Raw genomic sequence first — 22,500 nt, 5'->3', positions numbered from 1 at the left:
AGACAGGGATGGAAAATGTGGGCAGGGAAAGTGAGTGCTGACCTCCACCCCTTAAACAGTTCCCCTTGACCATGACATGTCAAGGACAATACCAGTGTTTATTTTCACCATTGAAATAAAAGGAGGAGATGCTCAGTGACAAACGTTATAAGACTCCCAGAGGCCGTTGCTGTCACGGTTCTTACCTCTCTCTCTCTCTCTCTCTCTCTCTCTCTCTCTCTCTCTCTCTCTCTCTCTCTCCTCTCTCTCTCTCTCTCTCTCTCTCTAAGTCAGGTGGAGAGTGCAGGTGTGGCGTTGCCAGCGGAGAAGCTGATTGACGTCTGTGGGCCAATTACGTCAGTAATATAACCCCGCCCCAGATGCCATGAGGCTGCCAGATCGTAACTTCGTATTTCTGCTCTCGACCGTGTCTAACCCTTGTTCTCATCCTTCCCCGCAGTCCTTCCTGGCTCTTCACCCTGTTCTCTGGCTCTCAACAAGACATGCTCTGATCCCTGCCTGCCTGACAAACTCTCCTTGCCTTTTCCCGGAACGTATGAGGACCTGCACCCGTTTTGATCTCTGCCTGGCTGACTACCCTGTACCCGCGTTGACCCCTGTCTGGCTGACTATTCCGTACCCGTGTATCGACCCCCGCCTGTCTGACTCTCCTGCCCTGTGCACGCCCCTGGACTGTATGAGTGCTCCCCCCGTGTATCGACCCTTGCCTGAACACCATTCTATTATCATTAAATATACCTAAACTGGGTTTGAACAAGACCTGTCTATTATTACTCTGTATCTGCATATTGGGTTCAATACCCCGTAACGTAACCGTTGTAAATAAGAAATTATTCTTTTAAGCCAACTCGCCTGGTATGAGTTTAACAAGCGTCAATCCGCAATCGCTTTTCAAATGCATTCACACACATACACCATCCCCCCCCCCCTTTTTACTAAAGTACTGTACTTAAGTACACCATGTACTTTACGTGAGTATTTTCATTTTAGGGAACTTTGTACTTTTACTCCACTACATTGCAATGGAAATAATGTACTTTTTTACTCCACTACATTTATCTGAAGCCATCAGTTACTAGTTACTTTGAAGAAAAAGATCTTGCATAGAAAACATGGCAAAAATGTATGAAGATTATATACTTTCACATTTGAAGCCTGTCAACTTCAAGAGGACCTAATCAGAGCAGCACAGCTGGACCACATACCACTTTAACATAACCTATAGAGGTCAACGGATCAAGGGTTGAATGCTCCCAAGCATTGGAATACACAAATGTAGAATGTGTACTTTTAATTTAGATACTTAAGTACATCCAATAGCAAATACTTCTCTACTTTTACTTAAGTACATTTTGAATGGACTCATTTATCTGGGTATTTCTACTTTTACTTAAGTAAAGGAACTGTGTACTTCTTCCACCACATGCTCAATGCTACTTGAGGCAGGAACTTGTGGAGATATACTATGATTCACATGAGCACGGTTCACATGGTTCATGTGTTCTTTAACCCTCTCACTATCACACTGCAGAAGGTTAACTTTTCACTACCACACAGATTGATTGAAAACTTTATTAACAGATTGCAGAATGGGTACAATACAGTACGGCTCAATACACACAATTGTTAAGGGGATGCAGACCAGAGAAAGACTTTTGTCTTGTTTGCATCAGGGTCCCCCATTTTCAATTCATCATAACATTTATGACATACACGACATACAGATAAACAGTACTGTTACATCCAGACATTTATGACATACAAAATATACAAATATACAGTACTGTTTAAGAGACAGTTTCTAAAAGAGAGTATATACATTTGAGGGGGAAGAAACTGTACATTGGACAGGGTTGGGTGGGTGGGGGTTTGGACATTTACAGGCGCCAGTTTTGAATCACAGCCTCCCGTAGGTGCTCTTTGAGAGATGTTTTGAAGGTGGGTAGGGATTCACATTATTTTACGGCTGTGGGTAGGGCATTCCACATTGTTGTGGGATAATTGCTAAACGTGTTTAGTCCCATGTTTGAGACGAATCTGGGTTGAACATGATTTGTGGAACTCCCTCTGGTGTTGTGGTCGTGGTATTCACTGACCTTTCAGAAGTATTTCGACATGTACATGGGTACCTTAGTGGTGTAGTGTATCTTGTAGACCAGGCCCATTGCAAGTTGCTGTACTCTGTCATCTACTCTAAGCCATCCTAGGTAGTTAAAGTGGGCAGGGGTGAGGTACTAGGATTAAGGTCAAGTAGTAGTCTGACCAGTTTGTTTTGTGATGTCTGTAATCTTGTTTTAGCGCATTTGAGATGCTTTGGTACCATGAGGTGCAAGCATAGTCGTAGTACCCTTGAATGAGTGCTCCTGCCAGAGTCTTCAGGGTATTCTTGTTTACCAGAGAGGAGATCCGGTACAAGAATCTAGTTCGTTGGTTGACTTTTTTTATTACCTTGGATGCCATTTTGTCACAGGAAAGATTTGCCTCTAGGATGGAACCTAGGTATGTAATTTCATCTTTCCTTGTGACAATATTGTCACCCACTGTAACTGAGAAGCCGTCGGTCTTGCTGAGTTTGTTATTTGATCCGAAGAGAATGGACTCTGTTTTACCCAGGTGTAATGATAGTTTGTTATCAGCGGGCCATGTGCAGATTCTGCCGAGTTCTGAGCTGAGGGTTTTTCAACCTGTAACTTGTTCTTGTCAGAGACCAGTAGGGCTGAGTCATCCGCGAACAAGAACAAGTTGCAGTCACAAGCTGACGACATGTCATTTGCATAAATTAGGAACAGTAGCGGTCTTAGTACACCACAGCTCACTGTGAGGGGGGGGGGGATAGGGTACCGTTTACCTCCACCATCTGTTCCCTCCCCTCAAGGTAGGATTGCATCCAGCTCACTGATAGACTATTGAAACCAATTGCTTTTAGCTTGTCAATCAGAATGGAGTGATTGACAGTGTCGAAGGCCTTTTGTAGGTCCAGCATGACCATGCCGCAGTATTTGCCCGTGTCCACCTCTTGTTTGATGTGGTCGTTCAAATAGAGAAGGCATGTGTCAGTGGAGTGGGATGTTCTGAAGCCAGATTGGAATTCGTAGATTAGATTTTTTTCCGCTAGGTACTTTTCGACCTGTTCGTAGAAAATGTTTTCCATGACTTTCGAGATGGAGGTAAGAATAGAAACAGGGCGGTAGTTGCCTGGGTCTAATTTGCTGCCCTTTTTGTGCAGAGGGGTCACTCTTGCAATTTTGAAGTCCTTGGGGATGTGTCCCTGTTTTATGGAGAGGTTTATTATGTGTGTGATGACTGGGGTGATGGCGGCTGCTGAGTCTCTGAGGAATTTGGAGGGGATGTTGTCATGGCCAGTGGCCTTGTTAGGTTGGAGGGCACTCAGTTTTTTGAGTACCTCATCTGTTGTTACCATTTCCAGCTTGAAGTCGTCTTTGCGGACCCCTAGGTTTTTGTTGTAAGCTACTATGTGTTCTACCCCATAATGCCCTGAGTGGGAGAGTAGTTTGTTTTTGTTTTCCTCAGTTTTGTCATTGATGAAATCTTTTTTTGCAGATTTGATCATGGTGTTTACATAGTTTCTTAGTCTGTTTCTTTGTAGTTTGAGTTCAACCATGTGGGCTTGGAGATCACTGTTTGAGCTTTTGGCAAGCTTTGACTACTTTTATGAAGTTCAGAGAATTTTTTGTCTCTGGTTTTCATAGCGGTCAGTATTTCTGAGTGCATCCATGGCTCAGCGCGATTTTTAACCCTAGTGGTTCTTAGGGGGGCCATGTTGTTTAGTATTGTTGAGAATTTGGTTTTGAATACAAGCCATCAAATCTGGTGGGGACCAGACTCGCCACGGTTCAAATACAAACACATTCAAAAGGTCCACACAAGAGCAATATCAATCAATAAGATTATTTATTGAATTAAGGCAAAAATCCAGTTTGATAAGCAAGAGAATGGTCATAGACAATCCGATGGTCAAAAACACAAAATAGGCAGAAAAAACTATTGTTCAATACTCAGGGTAGTCGTCCAGTCCAGGGTCAGTACACAAGGGGGAATCTCAGCCAGTCCAGGGTCCAGTACGCAATGAACACCTATACTCGCTTTCTCCTCACCTCTCACTACCTCTCACTGTCACAACTCTGAATGCTCAATCTCTCTCTCTCTCTCAATACCCACAGGCCATCAGACTCTTGAATGCCTAGCCCCCCCCCCCTCCACACACACCTTCTACTATGAACTATGAACTATCACTAAAGACACTTTTAACTGCTGCTGTAACCCACTGTCACCTCCATTCACATGATCGGAACATGCAATGTAACTCACTGTGCCTTGTATATATATTTTTATCTATTTTACCTTATTTTCTAGCACTCGCTTGTATTTAAATATGTTTAAGTTAAGTACTGTGTGATTTTTTTGTGAAGGGTGGACTAGCAAAGTAAGATTTTCATTGCATGGCAAACCGTCGTTTTAACTGTGCATATGACAATAAACAATCTTGAATCTTGAATCTTGAACACAACTCCAACTCCTACTCCGCTCAATCTACTCATGACTAACCAAGTGGCTTTGTAGTGTGTGTGTCTGGGGTGTGTGCACGTGAGATGTGTGAACTAATGCTGTGCAGGTGTATTCTATCAGTACTAATCAGCTACCTAATTGACTCTACTCCTCCTGTGGCAGAGGTATCTCCCACCCTTCACATATCCATGGGAGGGGGGAGGAGATCTGTCACAAGTCAAGTCAAGAGTTTTATTTGTCACGGCATACAAGTATACAATGAAATGCGGGACGGTTAACCCTTTGTAGTAAGGGTTAACCTTCTGCAGTGTGGTAGTCAAAGTGTTAACCCTTTGTAGTGTGCTAGTGAAAGGGTTAACCTTCTGCAGTGTGGTAGTGAAAGGGTTAACCTTATGTAGTGTGGGAGTGAAAGGGTTGACATTCTATAGTGTGATAGTGAAAGGGTTAACCTTCTGTAGTGTGGTAGTGAAAGTGTTAACCCTTTGTAGTGTGGTAGTGAAAGAGTTAATAGCATTATGGTTCACCTCCAGGGCTCTCTCTGAGCTCTCCTGATGCAGACAGTCTCTCTGCAGTCTCTCCATGATCACTATGTCAGCTCCTTTACAGTAGAGCTGCAGCCCCCCCTCTGGCTCCCGCACTGAAAGGACCACAGAGAGAGAGAGAGAGAGAGAGAGAGAGAGAGAGAGAGAGAGAGAGAGAGAGAGAGAGAGAGAGAGAGAGAGAGAGAGCATCATGTGAAAGATAAAGAATACAATGAGAGAAAGATATTCTTAGAGAAAGATAAACACAATTATATGGCTTAAATATAAATAATTCCACGATCTCTATGAAGTAAACAGCTAATATGTTTATTCTACACAATATGCAATATGTAATAAGAATGCAACAAAGGGCTCCTCTTTTAAAATAAAACCTGCCACAGCAACCACATGTACCTGGATCAAATCCTGAACATATTATCCAGTGTTTCCTTATTTCTTTCTCAATAAACTGAGAAAAACGAAGGGAACTGTCTACTATTGTCTCACCCAGCACACTCATGCATCTCCTCTTACTGGTGAAATCCAGCAGTGCCAGTAGCTGGTACTGCCTTGTGACCCCCATCTCACAGATGGTCATAGAGTCTCTGGTCCTGGAGAGGAAGACCCACCCCAGTTCCCTGGCTGCCCCGACCAGAGCCTCCTCATCTGGGGATGCAGCCAGGTATACTGGGGTCCCTGGAGGAAGACAAACAAGTGGGCATGAAACAAACACATATGGAGAAGCTTGAACACACACACACACACACACACACACACACACACACACACACACACACACACACACACACACACACACACACACACACACACACACACACACACACACACACACACACACACACACACACACACACACACACACACACACACACACACACACACACACACACACACACACACACACACACACACACACACACACACACACACACACACACACACACACACACAACCTCACTTTTCCTCCAGTCTGACACAACAGTGTGACACAGCGCCAGTGCAGTACAGAACTCTAACCTGTCCTCCACTCTGACACAACAGTGTGACACAGCACCAGTGCAGTAAAGAACTCTAACCTGTCTTCCACTCTGACACAACAGTGTGACACAGCACCAGTGCAGTAAAGAACTCTAACCTGTCTTCCACTCTGACACAACAGTGTGACACAGCGCCAGTGCAGTGAAGAACTCTAACCTGTCTTCCACTCTGACACAACAGTGTGACACAGCGCCAGTGCAGTGAAGAACTCTAACCTGTCTTCCACTCTGACACAACAGTGTGACACAGCACCAGTGCAGTGAAGAACTCTAACCTGTCTTCCACTCTGACACAACAGTGTGACACAGCGCCAGTGCAGTGAAGAACTCTAACCTGTCTTCCACTCTGACACAACAGTGTGACACAGCACCAGTGCAGTAAAGAACTCTAACCTGTCTTCCACTCTGACACAACAGTGTGACACAGCGCCAGTGCAGTGAAGAACTCTAACCTGTCTTCCACTCTGACACGACAGTGTGACACAGCGCCAGTGCAGTACAGAACTCTAACCTGTCTTCCACTCTGACACAACAGTGTGACACAGCACCAGTGCAGTAAAGAACTCTAACCTGTCTTCCACTCTGACATGACAGTGTGACACAGCGCCAGTGCAGTACAGAACTCTAACCTGTCTTCCACTCTGACACGACAGTGTGACACAGCGCCAGTGCAGTGAAGAACTGTCTGCTGGCAGGACACTGTCCTCCTCTCAGCCTCTCTAGCAGTTTGGGGGCAGTCAGGAAAAGACCACCGCAGGAGAACGGGTTCCAGCTCATGTCCATGGGCTGGAATGGACACAGGGAGACAATGTCATCATGACACATTAGGGCTGGATAGATGTTCTCTATTCTAGTCTTTTGCCTAAAGGTACATGCCTAAGTAAATGGAAGATTGCTCCACTTCTACAAGGTCAATTTGCATGTTCTTGGTATCTAGGAACATCTAGGGACCTGGTGGTATGTATTCCCAGTGTCAGAAATATTGTGTCTGTTACTAGGCTTGAGTAAATTGTAATAAAAAAAAGGAGGATATAAATTATGATTTTATTTTGCATCTGTGCCGGTGAATAACACCATGTTACAATTTCTGCGCTAGAGATTTCGCTCACTCAGCTCATTCAGCACCTTCTTGAGATCAAGTGTACAAAATCTAAGCAAATGAATAAAGGGAAGATGATTAAACAGAAGGATTTGTAGATACAGTAATAAATTATAATCCATTTGAATTATAAATTCATATTTGACCTTGAACTTGACCTTGACCATATTATTGTCAAATCATACATCTATGGATAGGGAAAAGGCTCCTCTTTCCAATGGTAGTGTTCTATGGATAGGGAAAAGGCTCCTCTTTCCAATGGTAGTGTTACATCTGGATTTAGTAATTTCCTCGCGCTTTTACGATAAAAGAGATATAATTAGCATTTTTCCGATAAAATATACACTTTGACTGCTGTTTTGATAGGGTTAAGGTCTTTACTCTTGGATACATTTGAAAAAGAACACACAACCTCTTAACATCCAAGGGCCCACATGTGGGCCCTGTTGAGGACGATTCGCGACGCGCCACTTTGCAGACCTCTAGCGGCTCTGTGTGCATTTCTTTTAATACAATATATAGATAGAATTAAAGCCCTCTTTGTTGCCTGTCGATTGCCCTTCCAGGTGACAAAATCCGTTCAGCGGTTCTCGGGTTACATGTGAGATATGTGAGACGTGCGCCAAAGTACACATTACCACCCCCGACTCCCGGGGCTCTAGCTCAGTCAATCATTTGGCGATCTCGAAAATATTTGGACAGGATTGCAGCCAATGAGTGTGGCTTTCCAATGATACCCCACATGGGGATCTAATATGGTCTGTATTGATCGATTTATGATACAAAAAAGCAGGGTCCCCTTATAAGGGGACCTTACAGCTTAACAGGTTCTCGCTGCTGTTGGATACCTTTTGTCTCTGAAAGGACAACCTCTCAGAAGAAAATTGACAACCATGTAGTTTTGAAATAATTCAATGGGATCTCGCATAACAAGCTTTGTAAACCATCTATTTAAGTAAAATGTTAAAAAGTTGTGTAGAGAAGAAAAGAAGAAGAAAGAAAGAAAGATTCAACAGAAAGGTTTGGTGTCAATGAACAGGCAGGGAAATAGGGGATGCGGATTCCTAGTAATGACATATATCACATGTTGTTAAGGTCGCATACATGTTTAATCTGGTTTCATCATATTTGGTCGTAAAAAGCTATCTTCCATTTTCCATGTGGTCAGTCAATCCTTACCTCTGTTTCTTCTGCACTGATTGATTGATCACCTATGAAAACACAATAAAATACATTACATTTAAAGATGGTGTAGTGTAGCTGAGATGAGGAAAACATTAACAGTCACTGAGTACAAGGAGATAATATAAGATCAAATAAGATATTCCAGATGATGATGATGATGATGATGATGATTCCAGTGGCCCTGAGTTAAATAATCACAATTTGACTCCAGTGGGCTGGCCCTGTGTTAAATATGTAGGTAATGGTTGAGTGTGATGAGCAATGAAGTGACTCCATCATCCTCATCTATAGCCACTGGCTCATATAGGATATTTAGACTTTTTTAGTTATATTATCATACTGGCCAATCGCGTCTCGCTCTTCGCCATTATGAGATATCTCTTATCTCCTAGCACCTAATGTGCTCACGAACAAAGAAATGCACTCACATGCACGTGACCAGGCCACGCCCCCGAGTCCTACTATATGATGCCGGACATGGTCACACTCTACCTTTCTCTTTTTTGTTTCCAACACGGACGTAGCAGTGCACTCCGTGAACTAGCTGTTATGAAACGCTGGGAGAAATTACACAATGTTGGATTTTCGCCGGAGGTTCACCAGCCCCTGGAATCTTCTCGGCACATCCTAACAGCGCATCGGGCCTGTCCTGGGGTTTCCTCATCTCGTGACAGCGGATCGAGGGACGTTGCGCGACGGTTAGCAGTCGAGCTATGTCGCGCACAGGTAGGGCCTGCGCTAACAGGCATTGATACTAGCATGAGTGATACTGCTCGTTGTCCTGTGAGACAGCCGAGTTATGTATTGGCGCGAGGGGCAGGATATTTGGGAAAACATGGTCGTCATGACTCTGTTTTTGGGTGTTTTCCCGGCTATCCTAGAGCGCGCGGCTAATACTAATGCTACAATGCTAGGACGCCGTTCCTTGTTCCCTGCCGAGGGCTGTCTTTACTAAAAGGTCTTCCCTCCTCTTAACCATTCATGCTGACGGTCAATCGGTGTCTAAATGTTGGGGGTTTAACAGGGGCTTGTTTACCATTTACATGGGTGGATGGGCTGAGGCTCAGGGCTGGTGTGCTTTTTGTGAATCTATGAATTGTGTGCGGGACTGGTGTTTTTCTCTGGTCTGCATCCCCTTAACAATTGTGTGTATGGGCTAGCCCATTCTGCAGTGTGTTAGTGGAGTTTTCGTTCGTTTCGTTTCGTTCATTTATTCATTTATTTATGATGAATTGAAAATGGGGGACCCTGATGTAAACAAGACGAAAGTCTTTCTCTGGTCTGCATCCCCTTAACAATTGTATGTATTGAGCTGTACTGTACTGTACCCATTCTGCAATCTGTTAATAAACTTTTCAATCAATCAATCAAACCCCTTCATGGGTGCACACCACAGTGGAGGTTGCTGCATGCCTACTAGTGAGGCAGTGCTTCACTAGTAGTAGACTTTGGTCTGCAGCCACCACTGGTGTTCCGTGCTTGTGAGGCAGGTGGCATCAGTCCTTTGCCTCTGACATGGTGGAACGGTGTCCCGCCCGGCCGATGCCATGAGGCGAGTCGGCCCGGCAGGTGGCTGGTGGGCTGTTAAAGCCTATACCGCCGTGGTATAGAATTAGCAGCGACTGGCAACATTGTTCAAATAGCTGTTTTTTCTGTAAAAAATAGTGTCGGGTGGTGGGGCCTTAGGGCCAGCCGACGTCAAAACATCACGCAAGGTTTTGGGGTTATTCAGCTTTTGACCTAGCCGCAAGCTATAACCGCAGGGAGGGCTAGGATGCTGTCAACGCTTGTTCACAGACATCTTTAGTTGGAACAGTCTCCCCTTGAAGAGGAGAGAAGGTGTTTCCCTCCTCAGGGCTCCCCTCTCTGCAGAGGGACTTTGGTCTTTCCGCAGGAGCGCGGGCGGTATTTGACCTAGGCGCCACACCACCTCACACCGTGCAGCCAAAGGTGAGGGCGCGGCGCCGCCAGCGGCTGTGGCGAGGCCCCCGACCAGCGGCCATGTTTCCCCCGCCTGAGGTATCCTGGACACAAAGACAAGAGGTGATCACAAGGCCGACAGCCTTGGCGGCCGAGGGATCGGCTACATTAGATGAGCACGCCACCCGCCCCCTGCGGACGGGTGTCCCCCAGGGCTCGGTCCTAGGACCCCTTCTCTTCTCCCTCTACACTAAATCACTGGGTAACATTATCACGTCTCATGGCTTCTCATATCATTGTTATGCCGATGATACTCAACTCTTCCTCTCCTTCCCTCCCTCAGATATCCACGTCTCTGAGCGGATCTCGGCCTGTCTGTCCGACATCTCGGCCTAGATGACGACCAACCACTTCAAACTGAACCTAAGCTAAACAGAATTGCTCCACCTGCCGGCCAAATCCTCCCCCCTGACCGACCTCTTCATCACAGTCGAGAATGCAGCTGTGACCGCGTCGCCGACCGCCAAGAACCTTGGTGTTGTCCTCGACGACCAGTTGAACTTCTCTGCTCACATCGCAGCGACAACCAGAACCTGCAGATTCCTCCTGGGCAACGTCAGAAGGATCCGCCCCTTCCTGACAAAAGAAGCCACCCAACTCCTCGTCCAATCAACAGTCATCTCCCGCCTCGACTACTGCAACGCACTGTTAGCTGGCCTCCCGGCCACTGCCACCAAGCCTCTTCAACTCATTCAAAACGCAGCGGCCCGCCTGATCTCAAACCTACCGAAGTCGGCCCATGTCACCCCACTTCTTAGAGACCTGCACTGGCTTCCCATAGCTGCACGTATCCGCTTCAAGGCCCTCGACCTAGCATACCGTGCGGCAAAGGGAACCGCTCCCGCCTACCTCCGGTCAATGGTCTCTAACTACACACCCTCAAGACCCCTACGCTTTGCATCTTCTGGCCGCCTCAGACCTACTCCTATCCAAGCTCCCGGAGGGTCATCAAAGAGAAGCCGCCTATTCTCAGTCCTTGCCCCACAATGGTGGAATGAACTACCCACCCCAGTTAGGACAGCCGAATCCCGTCCAATCTTTCGCCGTCGACTAAAGACGCACTTCTTCAACCATTATCTGAAATAATAATAAAAATTTTAAAAGAATCTAACCCTAACTAACCTTACTGTCATGCACTTGTCCTAATAAACTAACCTACACTGTAACACGCAACACTTTGATGAATATTGTTACTCAGCTGAGTTGTACCCTTCCTGATGACCTGTCGTACAGAACTTGTAAGTCGCTTTGGATAAAAGCGTCAGCTAAATGACTAAATGTAAATGTAGCTGTGTCTAGTTCGCTCTCCGGTCACTCCCCCCCCAACACCAGCAGGATACAGGCTCTGATTTGTTCCCTTTGGCTGCGGGCCACGTGCCTTCAGTGAAGCACAAGCGGCCCCACGTTTCGCTTCTCATGGGGACAGGGGCTGACACCCAGTTGCTGGCTAGGCCTGGGTCTGTCGGTGAGAATGCTGTGCTGTCAAGCGGCTCCCACGCCACACATTCTGCGTCTGTTTGGTGAGCCTGGTGTTGTGTCTGTCAACGACGAAGGTTGTCAGCGGGGGAACTCGAGGCCCAGGGGGTCGCAGCACGAGTTCCCCCAGCCCCGCCCTCGCCAGGCTGGGTATCACGTTAGTGCCTCCCATGGCCGGAAGACCGGCGGTGGTCAGTCAGGCACGCGTGATTTGGGTGGTAGTAATATCACTGCAGGGCTACGGTGTGTAGGAACCCACCCTATCGGGCAGTGTGGGGACCACACGCCTTGCATGTCCAGCTGCAGAACAGATCCTCAGCAGTCCTTGCCGGGGAGATGTTCAGTGGGGGAGCTTATGTCACCCAGTGTGATGTCAGCTTCCCCCGTATCAAACCGGCCCTTTCTGTCGGGGTCCCCCCTTGGGTGCGATTGCCTCGTTGGTAGTGACAGGGTGCGATATCCCGGCTCCGCGAGACGCCCTGCTCGTGCGGTTGGCGAGTCCAGGGTTGGCAACGCACAGCGGGTGGGACCGGGCCGCCTATCTACAGTTCCTGGCGGACCAGCGCCAAGTGGCGGCGGGTGCGCTTTGGGATTATCATCACATATGGCTACAGCAGGTATGGAGAGAACGCTGAGGCGAGGACTTGTGTTGCAGTTTGCACAACCCCACCCTCCGTTTTCAGGTTTGGTACAGACCCTATTGTCAGGGTCAACAGCGGTGACAGCTCTGGCCGACGAGATCCAATCTCTGTTGGCGAAGCAAGCCATCGTCGTGGTCCCAAAGGAGGACGCGATGCATGGCGTTTCCTCCCAGTATTCTCTGGTGCCCGAGAAATCGGGGGGGGGGGGGGGGGGGTGTCAGACCCATACTGGACCTGTCCCATGGAAGGTTCAGAATGTTGACCATCTCCCACCTGCTAGACGCTGTCAGGTGGGGGACTGGTTCACCTCCATAGGCCTGTAGGATGCGTATTCGCATCCCGATCTTCAATCCTAGGGCTTACCTAAGCTTCCTTTGCAGGGCTTAGCGTACGGGTTCCAGAGGCTGCCGTTCGGCTACTCTCTGGCTCCCCGCATCTTCACCAAGTGCGTGGAGACCGTGCTGGGACCTCTGCGTCGTGGGGGTTACGAATTGTATTCTACCCTGGACGACGTTCTGGTCCTTGGCCGGTCAGGGTAGATCGCCAGGTCTCATATCAGGCAGGTGGTGCCTCACCCGCCTGGGTTTTGCTGTAGACTGGAAGTAGAGTACTCCTCTTCCCAGTCAACGGGTGGAGTGCTTGGGCTTTTTCTAAGCTCAAGGTCTATATGGGCATCCCACTCAGAGCGGCGGCGAGTGGTTGGTTCTCTGCGCGCTCGGGGGCTTCCGTCCTAGGACGGTTACGGCGCTGTCCGTGATGCGCCTGCTGCTGTGGTCCCTCTTGGCCTCCTCTTCATGAGGAGGATACAGAGGTGGTTTTTTCCAGTATGGAAATGGACCCGGTGAGAGACATGTGGAAGCGGCTGAAGGTTCCCATGTCAGTACTGGGGGACCTCGTCCTCTGGGGAGGGTCTGGTGCCCTCACCAGCGGGGTCCCCGTGGGCAGCAGGCTGTCACACGCCACGGTCTTCACCGACGCCTCCCTCATGGGATGGGGGGGGGACGTGTCGGGCCAACGCAGTAGGGGGCAGCTGGCAAGACCATGCTGCCCGGTCTGCGCTACATTCAATGTGTTGGAATTGAAGTCCTTCTGGTCCTCAAACGGCTCGGCCACCTTGTGGTGGGCAAGCATGTTTTGGTCAGGATGGGGAGTTATAGTTATATGAATACTGGCTGAGTGTCTCGCTCTTAGCGCCCTGAGGTCCCTTGGTTGGGTTTTCAGTGTTGGAAACTTTTTCTGAGGAAGGTAGAGGGTGACCATGTCCGGCGTCATATAGTAGGATGCGGGGGTGTGGCCTGGTCACGTGCATCATGTGGGTGCATTTGTTTGTTCGTGAGCACATTAGGTGCTAGGAGATAAGAGATATCTCATAATGGCGAAGAGCGAGTATTCATATAACTAGGTTATAGGATAACCTTTCGTTTTGTGTTGATGTACAAATGTATCTGTCGTCTGAATGTGTCTCAGAATAGGATCATGTTTTTATTTATTGTGATGTAATTCGTTGATTATGTTTGTGTGTGTTTTTTTTTTTACTCTGTGGACCCTGTGTCTGTTAATAAAGATGATTGATTGATAAGGGCTTTTTTCCCCAAAAGTATCTCAGCACTAACTTCGTCTTTGTTGCATCAAAAGCCAGTGCAGAAGAGATGGTGGAGTGTTGTAGGCAGTGGTGCAGTCGTGGTCACACGTGGTTACACGCCGTGTTACCAGATCACTGAGGCAGAAGTACGCGCGATCGCGCACGGATGTGTACTCGCGTGTACGCGCACACAAAAATGCGCTGTATCCATTCGTTGTGAAAGTACCCGGCCACCGTTTTACATAACAAAAAGCGCAGGTAGACTAAGTGTCTGGGTGTTGGCTATCTGAATGCATCTCCCCCTTCATTCTGTGTGACACAGGCAGTGGAGGTGAATACTAATGTGGCTCGGAATTCGTGATGGGGGTCTACCTGCTTATGATATTGAATCAAGCGTCTGTGCTGCGCGCCAGCTTTCCACGCGCACATTCACACAAATAGAGAGCAAGAAGAGCTTGTATGATAGAAAGATTGCACTTGCGTATATGCGCTTGTGTGTGTGTGTGTGTGCGTGCGTGTGTGTGTATAAATCAGTTCTGTGCGCATGCACGTACCCGCGCGCGCGTGCGTGCACGTGGCGTGGCGTGTTACCAGTTCCCATATTACGACTGCACCACTGGTTGTAGGGAACCTCAGTCGTGGTCCCTGCTGTCTCACACCTCTATTACAGAGGTGTCTTATTAATATTTCAGGAGGCATGACAGTACACTGATTTGTTAGGGTGTATAGTCTGGCACCTCTAGACAAGCCTGTAACTAGAGTTGGACACGCACGCACGCACGCACGCACGCACGCACGCACACACACACACACACACACACACACACACACACACACACACACACACACACACACACACACACACACACACACACACACACACACACACACACACACACACACACACACACACACACACACACACACACACACACACACACACACACACACACACATACTCACTTGGCAGAGATCCGGGTCACTGGTTAGTTAGGTGCTATAGTACCCTTGAGCAAACAACAGAATCCACTAATGATGGAGTGTGTATGTGTGGGTTGGGGGTTATCAGTCTTTGCTTTTTACATAACATCTGCATATGGTAAAATACATGAATTCACTTGATGGTCAACGTGACAATTTCCAAATGTGGTAAAACTGGATCAAGGTTATTGTGCTTCTAACTGACAAGCTTCTCCCCTACCGTAGACCTCCCCTACCGTAGACCTCCCCTACCGTAGAGACCTCCCCTACCGTAGAGACCTCCCCTACCGTAGACCTCGCCGGCGATAGAGCACTGTCTGAACAGCAGTCGGTTCTGGGTCAGAGTTCCTGTCTTGTCACTCAGCAGATGTCCCACTTGGCCCAGCTCCTCGTTCAGCGAGGTGTTCCTGGCCTGGGCCGGGCTGTCTGTCTGCTCCCAGCGCATATCCATGTCCCAGCCAATGAACAGGCTGTGGACCACATGGATCACCTCAAACCTGCAGTAGAAGGAGACACATTCACACACATAAACGCATGCACACACACACACAAATGATGAGCAAGTATGTATGTTCACACACACACACACACACACACACACATATCGATGTTAGTACATTTGTATGTATGTACACACGTTCACACAAACATACAGTAGAAATGTAGCTCTGCCTGAAGCCTAGTAAGCCTATAACATCCCCCTTGGCCTGAAGCCTAGTAAGCTTATAACATCCCCCTTGGCCTGAAGCCTAGTAAGCCTATAACATCCCCCTTGGCCTGAAGCCTAGTAAGCCTAACATCCCCCTTGGCCTGAAGCCTAGTAAGCCTAACATCCCCCTTGGCCTGAAGCCTAGTAAGCCTAACATCCCCCTTGGCCTGAAGCCTAGTAAGCCTAACATCCCCCTTGGCCTGAAGCCTAGTAAGCCTAACATATCCCTTTGCCTGAAGCCTAGTAAGACTAACATCTCCTTAGCCTGAAGCCTAGTAAGCCTAACATCTCCCTTGGCCAGGGGGAATTCCCCATTCCCCAAGACACAAACACAAATGATGCGCGCACACAAACACACAAAAGACGGACTAGTCTCACTAGTGTATGTATGCCAGACAGTACATGTGTGTATGTGGATTGGAAATCCCCTGTATGGGAAAAACATCTACCGGTCAGCCAAGATCACCTTTCATTCATACTTCATTGTATAATGACAATAAAGTTGAATTGAATTGAACGCAGTGCAAGAGGCAGGAACTAACGTAATGTATAGAGCCATGGGCATGGCCGGGCTCAGCAGGATGAGGTAACTCCAGTAGGTGAGGAAGGCTGTGTAGATGGGGTCGCCCTCAACCACCAGAGTAGACAGAGTCTGGATGTGGGGCGACACGCGGCTCTCAAACACACCACATCCTATGGCGAGGAGCAGGGCCGCCAGCAGCACAACCAACACAATCTGAGGATCCAGAGTATGTACAGTCACATACGGTATACAGGCTACTTGTCCTTGTACATATTATTACTTCTATAATTCTATAGCAATTCCCATGACTCTATTGTTTTCTTTTCCGCTCTCCCTGGTGTCCGTCTACTGCGTCACCTCTTTCTCCCATCGTCCTCATCCACTCACCACGACCACCGCTTGGTTCAGAACCTTCTCTACGCGTGTCTGTTTCACTCTCAGTTTGCCACAGTTCCTCAGGATCTTACTGTCAGCACCTAAAAAGACGAGAGAGAGAAAACATCATCTACCTTTTGCGCTTGTGGTCTCCCTCTTACAGAGATTGCTGCGAGTAAATTGAACCACGTTATGTAAAACGAAGGACTGCTGACCCAATATGTCTCTTGTCTGTAGGCAGTTCAAGGGCAGGCATTCCCCGAGCTGGAGAACTGAGCCCACCAACTTTTACAATGACAGTCATTTTGAAGTCCTTAATTGTGCGGCAACCTTGGTCACGCCAGGTTCAGAATAGCCCGTGTCAGTGTGGCTTAGAGTTATAGTGGGTTGAACCGGGGTCATATCAATAGATTCCTCTGATGAATGGTAGGAAACTATTAGATCGCCCCATCTCTTAATTTTTTTTTTTATCTATTGATATGCTTCAGCAGAACCGAAAGGGTCAGAGCTGTAGGATCTATGACACCTCTTACCAATCCGGTAATATCCGATCAATGATCACTTAAAAGAGACGACGGGGGGTAGGCTCAGTCTGATGTTCACATAGACCTCACCTTATGTTGCGGCTGAAGGAGGAAGTGCTGCGTATGAATGTAAAATAATAATTGAATCTGTCAATCAAATTGCTAGAGGATAGTACATGGCAGCAAAACTATTTCTAGGAGGTAGGCTAAGAAGAAGCTTCTATCCCCAGGCCAGCAGGATGCTCAATGACTCTATAACCCATCATCTACACTCAGTCATTGCACACACATCCACATGCACCCACTTTAAACAAACACTCATCTTAAGTTAACACTCACTTTAGACACTTTAACACGACATTATATGTATCTATTTATTAAAGAGATCTGCACATTCATACCTCATTTGCATTTGCACCTTACCTTAAATTGTCATTCAATCATTGTCTGCATTTGTACCTCATTGTCTGTTTTTTTTACTCATTATTACTCATTGTACTTAGATTGTACTTAGGTTGTACTTTAGATTGTATATTGTAGATTGTAGATTGCATTGTATATCGTATATAGTGTATTCCTCTTTTACTTACTTTTTTTTTTACTGTATGAAGCACATCCTCAGGGGCTCATACAGAACAAGGAATTTCACTGTAAAGTATGTGTATTTTATTTGTGACAAATAATAAACAAACAAACTTGAAACTAGGCTAAGCAGGAAAGCCCTGTACTAGCCTTAGTGCTACATCTGTACTAGCCCTGTGCTACATCTGTACTAGCCCTGTGCTACGTCTGTACTAGCCCTGTGCTACATCTGTACTAGCCCTGTGCTACATCTGTACTAGCCCTGTGCTACGTCTGTACTAGCCCTGTGCTACATCTGTACTAGCCCTGTGCTACGTCTGTACTAGCCCTGTGCTACATCTGTACTAGCCATGTGCTACATCTGTACTAGCCCTGTGCTACATCTGTACTAGCCCTGTGCTACATCTGTACTAGCCCTGTGCTACATCTGTACTAGCTCTGTGCTACGTCTGTACTAGCTCTGTGCTACGTCTGTACTAGCTCTGTGCTACGTCTGTACTAGCCCTGTGCTACGTCTGTACTAGCCCTGTGCTATGTCTGTACTAGCCATGTGCTACATCTGTACTAGACCTGTGCTATGTCTGTACTAGCCCTGTGCTACATCTGTACTAGCCCTGTGCTACATCTGTACTAGACCTGTGCTACATCTGTACTAGCCCTGTGCTACGTCTGTACTAGACCTGTGCTATGTCTGTACTAGCCATGTGCTACATCTGTACTAGCCATGTGCTACATCTGTACTAGCCCTGTGCTACATCTGTACTAGCCCTGTGCTACATCTGTACTAGCCCTGTGCTACATCTGTACTAGCCCTGTGCTACGTCTGTACTAGCCCTGTGCTACAATTGTACTAGCCTTAGTGCTACATCTGTACTAGCCCTGTGCTACATCTGTACTAGCCTTAGTGCTACATCTGTACTAGCCCTGTGCTACATATGTACTAGCCCTGTGCTACATCTGTACTAGCCCTGTGCTACATCTGTACTAGCCTTAGTGCTACATCTGTACTAGCCCTGTGCTACATCTGTACTAGCCATGTGCTACATCTGTACTAGCCCTGTGCTACATCTGTACTAGCCATGTGCTACATCTGTACTAGCCCTGTGCTACATCTGTACTAGCCCTGTGCTACATCTGTACTAGCCCTGTGCTACATCTGTACTAGCCCTGTGCTACATCTGTACTAGCCCTGTGCTACATCTGTACTAGCCCTGTGCTACATCTGTACTAGCCTTAGTGCTACATCTGTACTAGCCTTAGTGCTACATCTGTACTAGCCCTGTGCTACATCTGTACTAGCCCTGTGCTACATCTGTACTAGCCCTGTGCTACATCTGTACTAGCCCTGTGCTACATCAGTACTAGCCCTGTGCTACATCTGTACTAGCCCTGTGCTACATCTGTACTAGCCTTAGTGCTACATCTGTACTAGCCCTGTGCTACATCTGTACTAGCCCTGTGCTACATCTGTACTAGCCATGTGCTACATCTGTACTAGCCTTAGTGCTACATCTGTACTAGCCCTGTGGGGAGCATGTCTATGTTCCCCGGGTTCTATGTTCCCCGCTTTGATTGATTGATTGATTGAAGATTTTAGACCACCAGCCCTGATTCCAAACTCTAACCTTAACCAGTTCGAAAGAGGGCCTAAGCTTAACCGTTCGAAATAAGGCGGACATTAATAATTAATAAAATAATAAAAGTTAATAAAATTAATTATTTATCTATTAATCAATCAAAGCGGGGAACATAGAACCCGGGGAACATAGAACCCGGGGAACATAGAACCCGGGGAACATAGGACCCGGGGAACATAGGGATGATCCCGACCTGTGCTACATCTGTACTAGCCCTGTGCTACATCTGTACTAGCCCTGTGCTACATCTGTACTAGCCCTGTGCTACATCTGTACTAGCCCTGTGCTACATCTGTACTAGCTCTGTGCTACATCTGCTATTCTCCTGTATTCTCAGGCTCCACTGGGCAGTTTGCCGACAAGAATAATGAAATGCATCCCTGTCTCGATACTAAGAACGAGATGTGAGCGTCCCTGAGGAAGGTATCCCACCATTACAGAGCCATCCCCTGGTAGAAAGAGACATGTGTGTGTGTGTGTGTGTGTGTGTGTGTGTGTGTGTGTGTGTGTGTGTGCGTGCGTGCGTGCGTGCGTGCGTGTGTGTGTGTGTGTGTGTGTGGAAATGTTTATGTGAAAAATCTGGACAATTTCAACACGAATGAGGACATTTTTGACTGATGACTGATTTAGTTTGACAAGCTGTGTAGTGTGATGATTAAGGTTAATAATAATAATAATGACTTGGATTTATATAGCGCTCTTCATGACACCCAGAGCGCTTCACAGAGTCCATTATTCGTTCATACACAGTCATACCGGTGGTGGTAAGCTACAATTCCAGCCAGAGCTGCCCTGAGGCAGACTCACGGAAGCGTGGCGAATAATCATCGCCTACGGCCCCTCCGACCACCACCAACATCCATTCACATACATACACATTCATACGAGGCAAGTAGGTTAAGTGTCTTGCCTAAGGACACAACGGCGATGGGATGGACATGGGCTTGAGCGGGATTCGAACCACCAACCCTTCGATCATTGGACTACCCGCTCTACCCCTGAGCCAAAGCCGCCCCACAAGGTTAAGGTTAAGGTGTGTGTGTATGTGTGTGTTTTGGTGGTTGCGGTTGGAGTCACAAACACAATCCTGTTTATAACCACCAAATGTGTAGGCCAGCTATGCCCCACTCCCCTGTTAGATTAGAGGGTTATACCAGTATGCCCATGCGAGCTATGCCCACTCCCCTTTTAGATTAGAGGGTTATACCAGTATATATGGCCATGTCAGCTATGCATCACCCCCCTGTTAGATTAGAATGTTATACCAGTATATATGGCCATGCCGTAGGCCGTGTCTGTGTTACGTAGCACTGTTCCCCTCAGCAGCATGTGCTCGTTGTCAAGCAGAAGTCGGTCCCCACGCCAGTAGAGTTCCCCCCGGAACGTGTACAGACGATTGTTGGGCTCCTCGCAAAGCACATTACCTGCCAGGGGTCAGGGGGAGGCGATAAAATGTGCATTGTAGGTTATTGGCACATGGTTCTGTAAATACAAGCTGAATTTGTGTTAGTTTGCATATGGTTTGCAAATGCATTAACTCTCGGTATGACAAATGTGACTGAAATACTTAAATGATCCTGAGAAAGTGTGCATGTACGCCATCCATACCGTCAAAGGCAGCGAGGGTCTTTTCAATAGGTTCTGAGGTCAGTTCAGTGTGTGTAACTGCCAGGGCCTGGCGGTACTTCAGGTTGGTCTCTCTGCGGAGAGAGAAAATTTATTCACGAAACACTGAAACACTGGACCATGTAGCCTACCAGAGACAATAGTTAAGATTGAGACAAAAGAACGTATACGATTCTGTTTTTCAAACTTTCACAATCCTCCAGAAAGGCTAGGAGGGGAATTAATGGTGTGCAATAGCAGGTACAGCATGTAGACTAAGGTAAACAGTATGTTATGCTTCCAGTTAAAGTAAAGCATTATTATCAGACAGAATCAGAGGATGTTGGAAAGGTCTGGGCTTGGCGGCTGGTTGGCTGGCTTTGTGTCTTTACCCATCGATATCAGTTGTCTCCACATAACACAGGCTGTGGGGCTCCGAACTGCAGAGGAGGAGAAGGTCCACCTGAAAAGATGGAGAGGGGGAATAAGAGAGGAAATAAGAGAGAGACAGAGAGAGAGAGAGAGAGAGAGAGAGAGAGAGAGAGAGAGAGAGAGAGAGAGAGAGACAGAGAGACAGAGAGACAGAGAGACAGAGAGAGACAGATAGACAGAGAGACAGAGAGACAGAGAGAGGATGAGTGGAAAGCTCAATTGCAGAATTGGAAATACTTCTCTACTTCTCTAATCATACTGTTTATTAAAGTGCTGAGTGCTGTGTTTGAAGTACAGCAGTAGTTCATAGCTTCACCGCTAAGTATCGCGTTTTGATTCTATCACAGCCATGGTAGGCCTACTTTATCACAATTTGGTGATTGCTTTGGTGTCACTTGAAGCATGTACTGTACTGTATGATTATTTTTGATGTACATGTTGCTCACCGGGATGATCTGGTCTTTGTGTATCCGCAGTATGTCTCCAATGCACACATCCTTCCACTGCATTGTGTGGAAGCTGACACACAAGAAAAAATTATTTCTTAATCACAAATATAGTAAGATGATGCTTGAACTTGTAAGTCGCTTTGGATAAAAGCGTCAGCTAAATGACTAAATGTAAATGTAAATGTAAATGATGCAACTCTTAATGTTGGTTTACCCATCCCTGGGTGGTTGTGTGGTAAAGGAAATATCCATAAGGACAATTTAATTAGCTAATCTAAAATATTCTAGGATTACAAACGATGTAAGTGGTTACGGTACGACTCAATGTTTGTCCATCCAATCTCCTGCACTAACAATAAGCAAAATACCATAACCCCTCCTGCAAAGTCCTGTTCAGGAATAATGTAATAATAAGGCCATGTCTTTTTCACAGCAGACATTTTGACGGGTACATAACACAACTGTAGCTAATAACATTAAAGAAACACGCCAACATTATGGGAAATGCACTTAGCATCTCCTCCAGAGTCAGACAAGGAGATAGATACCAATTTCCTCTCTGTGCGTTCAGTAGAAAGCTATCCGGCTGCAAGCTATAGCCTTGGTTAGCACAA

At 47.0% G+C, this 22,500-nt stretch overlaps 1 protein-coding gene across 1 annotated transcript in view; it reads right to left on the bottom strand.

The window, feature by feature from the left end:
• atp8b3 (ATPase phospholipid transporting 8B3) overlaps window positions 1-22,500 on the bottom strand; it is a gene marked incomplete at both ends in the record, with an annotated part of 61,496 nt that overhangs the window by 35,135 nt on the left and 3,861 nt on the right. The window contains 11 exons of the mRNA XM_084308429.1: window positions 5,052-5,164; window positions 5,556-5,744; window positions 6,736-6,892; window positions 8,385-8,416; window positions 15,339-15,547; window positions 16,302-16,495; window positions 16,670-16,758; window positions 20,666-20,824; window positions 21,009-21,100; window positions 21,398-21,468; window positions 21,884-21,956. Coding sequence (XP_084164555.1) covers window positions 5,052-5,164; window positions 5,556-5,744; window positions 6,736-6,892; window positions 8,385-8,416; window positions 15,339-15,547; window positions 16,302-16,495; window positions 16,670-16,758; window positions 20,666-20,824; window positions 21,009-21,100; window positions 21,398-21,468; window positions 21,884-21,956 — 1,378 coding nt within the window. The remainder of the gene's footprint in view (window positions 1-5,051; window positions 5,165-5,555; window positions 5,745-6,735; window positions 6,893-8,384; window positions 8,417-15,338; window positions 15,548-16,301; window positions 16,496-16,669; window positions 16,759-20,665; window positions 20,825-21,008; window positions 21,101-21,397; window positions 21,469-21,883; window positions 21,957-22,500) is intronic.

Source organism: Notolepis coatsorum (assembly GCF_963971535.1).
Source record: "Notolepis coatsorum genome assembly, chromosome: 2".
NCBI classification, from domain to species: domain Eukaryota; kingdom Metazoa; phylum Chordata; class Actinopteri; order Aulopiformes; family Paralepididae; genus Notolepis; species Notolepis coatsorum.
This window is presented reverse-complemented; position numbering and strand designations above follow the sequence as displayed.